This window comes from Manis pentadactyla, chromosome X (genome assembly GCF_030020395.1).
Source record: "Manis pentadactyla isolate mManPen7 chromosome X, mManPen7.hap1, whole genome shotgun sequence".
Classification (NCBI taxonomy): Eukaryota; Metazoa; Chordata; class Mammalia; order Pholidota; family Manidae; genus Manis; species Manis pentadactyla.
Window position 1 is genome coordinate 112,860,409 of NC_080038.1, and position 12,987 is coordinate 112,873,395.

Below are 12,987 nucleotides of genomic sequence, written 5' to 3' on the forward strand. Positions count from 1 at the left end.
GGCGAAGTTTTCCTTGTCCACCTTATTTACTCCCTGTAGCCCCACTTTTTCTGTTTTATTTTTTCCATGAAATTTATCACCTTCTTACATATTGCAAAATCTACTTACTGCATTTCTCTGACTTCCACCACTAGAATTTCAGCTTTGAAACAACAGATATTTTTGTATCTTTTGTTCAGTACCATTACTTTTAGTTCCTAGAACAGTGATTAACACATAGTAGGCATTCAATAAGTATTTGTGGACTAAAGGAAGACATAGTGTCACACTTTAAGATGCCAACTGGTGAAGCATAGTTATTAACAGCATAAGCTCTAGAGACAGTTCAGAGCTGGGTTCTAATTCTGGTGCTGTATCTACCAACTGTATGAAATTGCTGAGTTAATTAACACCTCTAAGTCTTCTTTTCTTCATCTGTAAAACAGGGTTCTTAACAGTACCTCACAACAGTACCAGGGCTGCTCTGAGGCTAAATGAGGTAAGACATAAAATGGACTTAGCAGAGTACATGGCATACAGTAAGGGCTCATAAAATGTTAGCTGTTGTTACATCAACTGATACAGTGTAGTAAGTGTTTTTACAGAAATATGGGTGAAGTACAATGGGGACAGCGAGGGACGTATGAGTAATTACACAGTAGATGAAGGAATGAATGCTTCAGTGAAGAAACTTGAGTCTTAAATGAAATTGCCAGGCAAAGGGAAAGTGTGTGTATAAATACATGGAATCAACAGAGGGCCTGACATTTTTGTTGGGACAATAATGAACAACTGAGTGGCTCAGAACATATGGTTTATGAGAGGGAAGGGTGGGAAATAACAATGAGAGCTGAGGTCAGGCTGATCTCTGAACGACTTTGAATCATGCTAAGGAATTTGGATTTAATTCTACAGGAAAAAAGGCCTAAAGGAGTGCTTAAACAGAAGAGTAATACGATCAGATTTATTTTATAGGAAAGTAGTTCTGCTGACAAAGACTGGAATATGGGAGAACAGCTACAATGGTCCAGATAAAGGCCTGGATTATAGAAGTGGAAATGAAAGGAATGGCCGGATTCCAAAGACTTTTCTGAGACTGAGCAGGCAGGATTTGATGAATGAGCAGACTTAAGAGGGAGAGAAGAAGGTAAAAAGTGATCAGAGTTTCTAACTCAAGAGATGGTATGGTATGGCTGTTAAAAAATTAACTGACATTAAGCACACTGTCCAAAGACTGGTTATTTTGGTAAAATGGTAACTTAGTCTCTGTGTTGAACATTTATTATTATTGTTGTTGTCTGTCTTACCCCATGTACTGTTCCTTGGCATGGACTATCCATTTTATCTTTATAATTTCAGTGCCTAACACACTGTAGGCAATTAATAATTGTTTACAGAACCAAATCTAAGCAAATGCATATTTTTAATAAAATGCTCCATATGTACAATTTCACCAAAATTACCTCTCACTCTTTTACAGTTAACTCTCTTCATCCAGGTTTCAGATTCTAATGATCCTGAGGGGAATTGGAATTTATCATCTCAAAATTTGTCCCTTTGCATAAGGATTATTTTGAGTTGAAGGCGAGTGAGAAGAAACAGACACAAAAAGTCCCTGCCCTCCCCCATTCTACCTGAAGGCGGAGCATAACATTTCCTTTGTGACAGTGTCTCCCCCTCACCCCTCCGTTGCCAGGGAGGAATGTTATCTTTGGAGATAGCGCCAGATCCGCATAAACAGAACGTTATTAAATAACCCTTATCTCCCATTAGTTTCCCCCAATATATTTATCTTTCCACAATTCACCACCCTTAAAAGCCTAAACCCCTTTTCCTCTGTTTTGTCACTTCTCTGTAAACTTATTGCTCTTTGTTAAAACGAAATAAGCCCCTAGGTCTAACCACTTCTTTGGGTCTTAACTATTTTTCTATGAAGGCCTCCATATGCATATGCAATAAACTGTTTCTCCTGTTAATCTGTCTTGTGTCAGGTTGTTTTGTAGATCCTGGCTGCAGAACCTAAGAAGTGTAAAGGAAATCTGTTTCCTCTCCTACAACCTCCTCACAAAAATTTTTAAGCAGCAGTTAAATGCTGTAACACCCTTATTGACGATGTTCCACTAATCAAGCACACTAAACATAAATTTACCCAAGAAAAGTATTAATATCTAAGTAAAAAGCATACTCAAGACTTCTAGTGTCAAGAAGAAAATTTACAAATTTTTTACATAACGGAGCACACTAAGCATGCCCCTCTTCCTTTCTTACATTTCTTGAACTACTTTTGGACATCAATAGAAACTGCTAACAGCCCGAATTCTAGGCTTGGCATGACCAATGACTAGGTGAGTGATCCTGGTGTGTCATTCTGTATGCCCAATTGTACCTTAGGTACTTTTATTCATTCTGTTTTACATGGATGCTGAGAAGACAAGAGTGAGAATGTAGTTCAAGAGATAAATATATCACTATTATGAGAAAAAAGAAAAAAAGAACACATCAGGAAAATGAATCCTATTGTGCTTACTGTGCCCCACTGGAGCTAGCACTAGGTTCAGAGATAATACCAGATACCAAACTCCAAAGGCCTATGAAATAGAGGCCACTTATAACTGTCCCCAACAGAATGACTGAAGTGAAAGAAACCCCAAACGATCTTTTCCTGAAAACAGGTATAAGTGGTATCAACTACTCCTGAAAACAAGCTCATGGAGTCACTTTTTTTTGTGTCAAAGAATTACTATGTCCCTCATTTAAAAGGCCTTCTATTCCAACAAGATTGGGAGTTAAGGTAGGTAGTGGGTTTGTTTGTTTTGCTGGTGGTTGGGGTAGAGTGATAGATGGAAGTAGTTAAGGATCTGTATGATTGTTGAAATAAGCATAATATAAGATGGTATAAAGAGTCCCTGTTTTTAAGAGTAATCAATGCCTGGAAACTTTAGGGTGAATTAAACTAATAAAAGCAAACCTTTCCCCCCTAAAACTGTTAAAAATTTCCCTAGTCAGTGAAGAGTTTGTGGAGGAAATGTGCCTTGAAGACTGGGCAAGCTTTGAATAGAAAGGAGGGAGACTGCAGACATCCACATAAGGGAAACAGAAATCAAGGCAAAGAAAGAGGAATTCAACACTAATTCAGGCCTACCACAGTCAGGCATGGGGTTAGGTTCCAAGGATACAAAGATCTGTGAAGCACAGGTCTTTGCCTTAAATGAGCCCAGAGCCTAGTCAGTGAGAAAAACTGCCAAGAAAGACATATGTGGTAGTATCAATGTCAAAGTACATATGACGTACTGTCAGAACACAAATGAAGAACAATTATGCCTGCTTGATTCAGGGAAAATAATAAGGGAAGATATTTGAGCTGAATCTGGAAGGATGAGTAGGGCTTTGCATCGTAAGGAAAGGGCACAGTCAGGGCAGTCCCAGCAAGGCATATGGCATATGGACAAAGACATAAAAGCGAAGGAATGTTTAGGGTATAGACCTATATAAAGCATGGCAAGTAAGATGCACAGGCACTAGGCAATTAGTAACTGAGTCTGAAAGGTAAGATGAAGCAATATTAGTAGGAAGGACCTTATTCTGTAGGTGACAAGGAGCCACCAGGAGATTTTGAACCACATAATAGCACAGTTAGATCTGTATTTTGGAAAAATATAGCTGATGGCAGTATAGAACATGAATTGTGTAGAGACCAGAGATGGGAAAACTAATTAGAAAGCTAGAGGAAACATTTAAATGAGTGTCAAAGGTCTAGATGATATAAGTGACAATGGGGGCTGGGGGACAGATTCCATGGGCAGCTGTACATGCAAGTAGAGTGGACAGGAATTTGTAGCTAATCTGATATGTGTGTAAGGAAGAGAAAGTAAGAGAGTGTTTCTGACTGAGTTAAAAAGATATGGACACTGATCCCATTAAAGAAATTTCAAAAGAGGAGACAGAGCTGTGGGTAAATAATAAAAATATTTATGTAAGTGCCTATTAACATTTAGTCAGTTACTCAAGCCAGACACTTGGGAATCATCGTAGACTACTCATGTACCACCCCAGCCAGCCTGTCACCACATGCTAGAGATCCCACTTCTTTTATATCTCTTCAGCTCATCTTCATGGTTTCCAGACCCACTGCTATCATCCTCTGTCATAATCTAAGTACCCATTTCTCTGCTGGGTTAATGGCTTCTTAAGTGGGTCTCCCTGCCTTTAGGCTGGAGCCTCTGTCCAATGTATCCTTCAGAGTACTACCAGAATGGTCTTTCTAAAAATCTGAACATTTTAATTAAGCTTCTGATTGAAATCCTTCAAAGAAGGATTCTCCAGAAGCTTGCAGGATGAAGTTCAAATGTCTTGGTTTAACAGAAAAGGCCATTTAAAATCCCAATCCTGCCTACCTCTCCTACAACTCTCATACATGCACCCTTTGCTCCAGCCACATGGAATTTCTTATAGTACCTATAACATGCCATGCTGTTTCAGCCTCCATGCCTTTGCATTTGCTATTAGCTCTGATATGCCCCTTCTTTCCTTCTCTCATACAGTTAACTCCTAGCTCAAACATCAAAGCCTTCAGGAAGCTTTTCCTGACACCCTGATTCATAAGGCTAACTCCTATACTTGTGCAGTACCTTCTGTAGAATATTACCATCCAATACTGTAACTGTGGATATATCTATTTCACTAGTCAGCAAGGTCCCTGAGGCCAGAGAATATGTCTCTTACGATTCTGCAGGATCTAGCACTGTCTGGCACATGTAACAGGCACTCAAAAAACATTTGTTGAGGGAGTTCAGTTTTAAAGCTATTAATTGATGTGCTTGAAGAACATGTAGGTGGAGAGATCTTATATATACTGTTGTATGAAAAGAGCAGCATGCATAACAGGATCTCATTTCTGTTCATAAAACATAAAGCTATTAAAAGGGAGTAAGAATTATGGACCTAAAGCCAGTTCAAGACTAGAGGCAGTGAGTGGTATGTCTCCTGAGAATGGCCAAGGACAGAACCCTGAGAAACAGCAACATTTAAGGGGGTGAAATGGAAGACACAAAGGGATATAGGAAGAGAACAAGGGAAAACAGAACCATGGACAACAGAGTAGAGAAAAATTGGTGACAAATACTGCATAGCCAATGGAATTCCAGGAAAATATTGTTGAGCAAGTGGACATTTTAAGTTCTTTGTTTACATCACCTTTGCCTACCTCAATACACTAAAAGCAGAGCGGACAGCTTAGAATATTTTGAATTCTGTTTTTTTAGGTTTAAAACTGGCTATATAACCTTCTAGCTCTGAGACCAAATGAAAATTAAGGTATTTTAAACTACCTAAAACAATCATAAAGCATTTATTAAACCTAAAGGATGGAAAAATTAAAATATTTCAGAATCTTTTTTCTTTAATTTCCTCTTCACTTATCTACGATTTAATAAAAAAATCAAACATGGACCTCAGGAGAGGGAATTTTGTTTTATTTAAGTTTACATTAGTAATTTGGTAGCTTGAGTAATTTTATTCACTGTCTGACATCCTTTAAACCCCAGAATTTTTCATTTACCAATTTTAATAGAAGAAACTCTTGTTTCCAATGCATCTTTATTTTAATTAAGTGCTTTCATGCAACTGTAATTTCTGATAAGGTACTTTATAGTAAACAAATCACACAGTATTTGATAATATTAACCATAAGATAATGAACATACCCCTGTATCTGTATCAGATTTTGATGAGCTTAGACTTTCCTGAGAAGGTGACGGGGACACACGTCCTAAAAACAACATAATAATTTTAACAAAAAGAATGCACACATGTGCACACACACAAAACATCTATCAGAAATAACAACACAGTAATACCTAATTAACAGTCATAAAATTTAACATTCTGGAAAAACACATTTTTCTAAAGAAGGAAAGCCTTAACTTTTTAAGCACCAAATACTTGTTTTTATCATTTTTATATAAAGTCATTGTAAAACAGCTTCACCTTTTCTCCAATTTAATAAAATAGTGTTAAATCCTCATTTTCACAGTGAATACAATTCTTGTTAATTATAACAACTAGCAAGATGAACATTAAGGGGCCAAAAGGTTCTGGGCTGGGGTAAGTCTCAAGGACCACTGAAAACAGTCTTTCTGTTCCAGGCAGGGCGATAAAAGAAACATACAGTGAACAGTTTAAACTTCTGTCAACTCATTATTATCTTTGATTATGTATTATAACATAATGCAAGCAATACCCACAAAACTACTAAAGTGTACAGGGCCTTGCTTGCCAGTTCAGTGTTATCTCCCTAGATTTCTGTTCCTCAAATTGATGCTTTGGCTATATATACTCCTACCCATGGCTGCCTCTAATTCTCCTTTCCCCTGTCCTTTAACTTCTTGTTTTCAGCCTTGGTTGATTAGGAGTGGTTTTGTGGAGAAAATTTACTGCAGTTAAATAATTACAAAAAAAAAATCCCATAAACTTAAAGCTCCTATTTACATCAATTCTACATATGTTCCCGTTAACTTACAGAAATATTTTACATAGCTGTAATCATTGTGTACATACATCATCTTTTGAGGGTTCTCTTTCTCCATTTAACCAATTTTTCACATACCCTTCTATGTATTGACAATTCACATTTACTTTCTATGGCTATATTTCCTTAATCACATTTTACTTACTGGATTTTACTTACTCTCATTCTTTTTCTACATTAATCATATAATTTCATTTTAACCTAGGTTAGAACTTAAGGGTGTCAGGGGAAACAAAGTAACTTTGTTCTCAATAGTTGATGAGATTAACTCTGCACTACACCTGAAAAGGGATAAATTCAAAAGCTTTGTGGTAGCTTATCCCACTGGGTTTAGATGCTTTTTGCTGCTGATTTCTCTTACTTTTAGGTTTATGGCAATTATGGAAAATAATGGTTGTTGCAAATGATTGCCAGATAAGAGAGCATTATACCTGAAATGAAAAAATGCCAGATGTTTCTGGATTGTTAAAGCCCACAAATAAATGAAAAATACCTTCAGTGTTGTATTTCATTCGCATATTGTTGAAATAGTCAAAAGCATTTTTTAAAGCCCATATTCTTACTACGTTGTCTTGTCCAGCTGAGGCAAGTAATCGGCCACAGTGAGAAAATTTCATGGTCCAAACAGCTCCCTTTGAAAACAAAAGCATGTTCAAAGTTAATTACTTTGAAACTTGAGATATAATTTTTAAGCCAAAGTAAAAAATTATGCCAAATTATACATACTAAAATAATGTCACATTACTAACACCACTAAAGGCCAACAGTCCAAAGGTGCCATTACCACTGCAAGGAGGAACTTTTAGAAGAATGGTGGGATAAGATCGTTGCAGTTTGCCATGATCTAAATGAACAACTTTAAGACCCCAAATCTTGTTTGTATATTAATGGAAATGGGAGTTCTGAGGTGGCCAGAAATCTTCCATTCAAAGGCTCAAATCCTATTTTAGGATCTGTCTCCTAGCTGAATATAAGAGGAGCTGGGATAGAAGGGAGCAGAGCCTTGAGCATAGCACTGACAACTCCTGACCAGGGCTGAGGAAACTGTAAGGCCCACCTTAGCAGGGACTTTCAGAGCACTGGGCATTTAGAAGTGTTGGAATGGTGTGGTCTCGTCCTGTTTTTCTCTCCAGAAACAAGGTTTCACAGTATATGGCTAAGAATTCCCAGACAGATACTGAGAACAGTAGGGAAGTGTGTGTGTGTGTTGTGGGCCTATTAAAGAATGTGAACCCTTAAACTGGAATCGCCTACTTGTATTACAACAAATACTGTTATAACTATTATTATAACACACATCTATGCAGATCAAAAAGATTATCCATGTTAGAGGGCACAGCTCATCTACTGGAAGAACATTCATTTCTACAAAGTAAATTAAGAAATTTGTCATTTGGAGCATACTACAATGAGATTTTACTGAAAACTGGAAATAATGAAAGAGAATCAGTACAGTATAAGCAAACAGATTCCTGAAGGAAGATACTATAATCAACTCACACATCTTATGTGTAGATTATAAGCATCAAAATTTAAATTCCAATCTGGCTGCCATCTGATAGGATTACGAATGCTTCCTTCCAGTTAAGATAACTTTTAATATCTAAACATATAATAGATTCCCTGATCAAGGACTCACAGCATTATTTGCATTATTTATCCAGTGCTGAGTTTATTACTTACTTCTCTGCCTTCCTAGAATTTTCAGGGGTAACTACGATATAATTTGTACACTTTATATCTACTTTGGTACATTTATTAAATTAAGATATCATTGATAAACAATCTTATGAACATTTCATATAAGCAACCTTGTGGTTACTATATTCCCCCATTATTAAGTCCCCACCACATACCCCACTACAGTCACAGTCCAACAGCATAGTAAGATGCTATAGAGTCACTACTTGTCTTCTCTGTGCTATACTTCCTTCACTGTGCCCCCCTATATTATGGGCACTAATCATAATGCCTCTTTATCCCCTTATGTCTCCCTTCCCACCAACCCTCACCATACCTTTCCCTTTGGTAACCGCTAGTCCATTCTTGGGTTCTGTGAGTCTGCTGCTGTTTTGTTCCTTCAGTTTTTGCTTTGTTCTTATACTCCACAGATGAGTGAAATCAATTGATACTTGTCTTTCTCTGCCTGGCTTATTTCACTGAGCATAATATTCCATTGTGTACATGTACCACCTCTTCTTTATCCATTCATCTACTGATGGACACTTAGGTTACTTCCCTATCTTGGCTACTGTAAATAGTGCTGCGATGAACATAGGGGTGCATATGTCTTTTTGAATCTGAGAACTTGTATTCTTTGGGTAAATTCCTAGGAGTGGGATTCCTGGGTCAAATGATATTTCTATTTTTAGTTTTTTGAGGAACCTCCATATTGCCTTCCACAATAGTTGAACTAACTTACATTCCCACCATGAGTGTAGGAGGGTTCCCCTTTTTCCCCATCCTTGCCAGCAATTGTTACTTGTCTTTTGGATGTTGGCCATACTATCTGGTGTGACATGATACCTCATTGTGGTTTTAATCTGCATTTCTCTGATGATTAGCAATATAGAGCATCTTTTTAATGTGCCATCGGTCATCTGAATTATTTCTTTGGAGAATTATCTGTTCAGATCCTCTACCCATTTTTTAATAGGGTTATTTGTTTTTTGGGTGTTGAGGCATGTGAGCTCTTTATATATTTGGGATGTCAACCCCTTATTGGATATGTCATTTATAAATATATACTCCAATAGTATAGGATGCCTTTTTGTTCTACTGATGGTGTCCTTTGCTGTACAGAAGCTTTTTAGTTTGATATAGTCCCACTTGTTCATTTTTGCTTTTGTTTCCCTTGCCTGGAGAGATATGTTCATGAAGAAGTTGCTCATGTTTATATTGAAGAGATTTTTGCCTGTTTTCTTCTAAGAGTTTTATGGTTTCATGACTTACATTCAGGTCTTTGATCCATTTTGAGTTTACTTTTGTGTATGGGGTTAGACAATGATCCAGTTTCATTCTCTTATATGTAGCTGTCCAGTTTTCCCAACACCAGGTGTTAAAGAGGCTGTCATTTCCCCATTATATATCCATGGCTCCTTTATCATATAATAACTGACCATATGTGTTTGGGTTAATATCTGGACTCCCTATTCTGTTCTGCTGGTCTGTGGGTTTTTTTTTTTGTGCCAGTACCAAATAGTCTTGATTACTGTGGCTTTGTAGTAGAGCTTGAAGTCAGGGAGTGCAATTCCCCCTGCTTCATTCTTCCTTCTTAGGATTGCTTTGGCCATTTGGGGTCTTTTGCGGTTCCGAAAGAATTTTAGAACTATTTGTTCCAGTTCGTTGAAGTATGCTGTTGGTATTTTGATAGGCATTGCATTGAATCTGTAGGTTGCTTTAGGCAGGATGGCCATTTTGACAATAATAATTCTTCCTAGCCAAGAGCATGGGATGAATTTCCATTTGTTAGTGTCCTCTTTAATTTCTCTTAAGAGTGTCTTGTAGTTTTCAGGGTATACGTATTTCACTTCCTTGGTTCGGTTTATTCCTAGGTATTTTATTCTTTTTGATGCAATTGTGAATGGAATTGTTTTCCTCATTTCACTTTTTGCTAGTTCATTGTTAGTGTATAGGAAATCAATACATTCTGTGTATTAATTTTGTATCCTGCAACTTTGCTGAATTCAGATATTAGTTCTAGTAGTTTTGGAATGGATTCTTTAGGGTTTTTTATGAACAATACCATGTCATCTGCATACAGTGACAGTTTGACTTCTTCCTTACCAGTGTGGATGCCTTTTATTTCTTTGTGTTGTCTTTGCCATGGTTAGGACCTCCAGTACTATGTTGAATAAAAAAGCAGGGAGAGTGGGCATCCTTGTCTTTTTCCCGATCTTAGAGGAAAAGCTTTCAGCTTCTCACTGTTAAGAACAATGTTGGCTGTGGGTCTGTCATATATCGCCTTTACTATGTTTAGATACTTGCCCTCAACACCCATTTTGTTGAGAGTTTTTATCATGATGGGTGTTGAATTTTGTCAAAGGTTTTTCCACATCTATGGAGATGATCATGTGATTTTTGTCTTTTTATTGATGTAGTGGATGATGTTAATGGATTTTCAAATGTTGTCCTGTTTCCCTGGAATGAATCCTATTTGATCATGATGTATGATCTTTTTGATGTATTTTGAATTCAGTTTGCTAGTATTTTGTGAGTATCCTTGCATGTATGTTCATCAGGGATATTGGTCTGTAATTTTCTTTTTCCATGGTATCTTTGCCTGGTTTTGGTATTAGAGTGATGCTGGCTTCATAGAATGGGTTTGGAAGTATTCCCTCCTACTTTTTGGAAAACTTTAAGGAGGATGGGTATTAGTTCTTCTCTAAATGTCTGATAAAATTCAGCGGTGAAGCCATCTGGTATGGGGGTTTTGTTCTTGGGTAGTTTTTTCATTATCTATTCAATTTCATTGCTGGTAATTGGTCTGTTTAGATTTTCTGTTTCTTTGTGGGTCAGTCTTGGGTGGTTGCATTTTTTAGAAAGTTGTCCATTTCCTCTAGGTTACCCAATTTGTTAGCATGTAATTTTTCATAGTATTCTCTAATAATTCTTTGTATTTCTATAGTGTCCGTAGTGATTTTTCCTTTTTCCTTTTTGATTCTGTTTATGTGTGTAGACTCTTTTTTTCTTGCTAAGTCTGGCTAGGGCTTTATCTATTTTGTTTAGTTTCTCAAAGTACCAGCTCTTGGTTTCATTAATTCTTTCTATTGCTTTATTCTTCTCAATTTTATTTATTTGTTCTCTGATCATTGTTATGTCCTTCCTTCTACTGACTTTGCCTCATTTGTTCTTTTTTCAGTTTCATTAATTGTGAATTTAGACTGTTCATTTGGGATTGTTCTTCCTTCTTTAAATAGGCCTGGATTGCTATATACTTCTCTTTTAGAACTGCCTTCGCTGCTTCCCACAGAAGTTGGGGCATTGCACTGTTGTTTTCATTTGTCTCCATATATTGCTTGATCTTTGTTTTAATTTGGCTATTGACCAATTGATTATTTAGGAGCATGTTGTTAAGTCTCCATGTGTTTGTGAGCCTTTCTGTTTTCTTTGTACAATTTATTTCTAGTTTCATACCTTTGTGATCTGAGAATTTGGTTGGTACAATTTCAATCTTTTTGAGTTTGCTGAGGCTCTTTTTGTGGCCTAGTATGCGATGTACTCTGGAAAATATTCCATGTGCACTTGAGAAGAATATGCACCCTGTTGCTTTTGGGTGGAGTGTTCTGTAAATGTCTGGTAGGCCCATCTGTTTTAATGTGTTGTTTAGTGCCTCTGTCTCTTTACTTATTTTCTATCTGGTTGATTTGTCCTTTGGAGTGAGTGGTGTGTTGAAGTCTCCTAAAAATGAATCCATTGCATTATATTTTCCCCTTTAATTCTATTAGGATTTGTTTCACATATGTAGGTGCTCCTGTGTTGGGTCCATAGATATTTCTAATGGTTTTATCTTCTTTTAGGACTTGCCCCTTTATCATTCTATAATGTCCTTCTTTGTCTCTTATTACTTTCTTTGTTCTGAAGTCTATTTTATCTGATACCAGTAATGTAACTCTTGCTTTTTTCTCCCAATTGTTTGCATGAAATATCTTTTTCCATCCCTTCACTTTTAGTCTGTGTATGTCTTTGGGTTTGAAGTGAGTCTCGTAGGCAGCATATAGTTGGGTCTTGTTTTTTTATCCATTCAGTGACTGTCTGTATTTTGATTGGTGCATTAAGACCATTTACATTTAGGGTGGTTATGGATAGATATGTTCTTATTGCTATCGCAAGCTTTGGAGTCATGCTTACCAAAGATTCAAGGGCAGCTTCTTTACTATCTAACAGTCTAACTTAACCCACTTATTATCCTATTATAAACCCAATCTGAAGATATTGTTTCTCTCCCTTCTTTTTCTTCCTCCTCCACTCTTTGTATGTGAGGTGTCATATTCTGTACTCTTTGTGTATCCCTTGACTGACTGTGGGTAGCTGATTTAATTTTGCTTTTGGTTAGTTATTAATTAGTCTACTTCATTTACTGTGGTTTTATTTTCTCTGGTGACAGCTATTTAGCCTTAGGAGCACTTCTATCTAGAGCAATCCCTTTAAAATACACTGTAGAGATGGTTTGTGGGAGGTAAATTCCCTCACCTTTTGCTTATCTGGTAATTGTTTAATCCCTCCTTCAAATTTAAATTATACTCTTGCTGGGTAGAGTATTTTTTGCTTGAGGCCCTTCTGTTTCATCGCACTGAATATATCATGCCATTCCCTTCTGGCCTGTAAGGTTTCTTCTGAGAAATGTGATGATAGCCTGATGGGTTTTCTTTTGTAGGTGAACTTTTTTTCTCTCTCTGGCTGCTTTTAATACTCTGTAGTTGTCCTTGATCTTTTCCATTTTAATTATTTTATGTTTTGGTGTTATCTTCCTTGGGTCCCTT

The 12,987-nt window shown here is 36.9% G+C and overlaps 1 protein-coding gene across 1 annotated transcript in view; it reads right to left on the reverse strand.

Moving 5' to 3' along the window:
* Positions 1-12,987, reverse strand: part of WDR44 (WD repeat domain 44) — a 114,772-nt gene that overhangs the window by 29,988 nt on the left and 71,797 nt on the right. Inside the window, exons 11-12 of the mRNA XM_036929949.2 lie at positions 6,999-7,137; positions 5,682-5,746 (exon numbers count right to left, since the gene is read on the reverse strand). Of these exons, the coding sequence (XP_036785844.2) occupies positions 5,682-5,746; positions 6,999-7,137 (204 nt within the window). The remainder of the gene's footprint in view (positions 1-5,681; positions 5,747-6,998; positions 7,138-12,987) is intronic.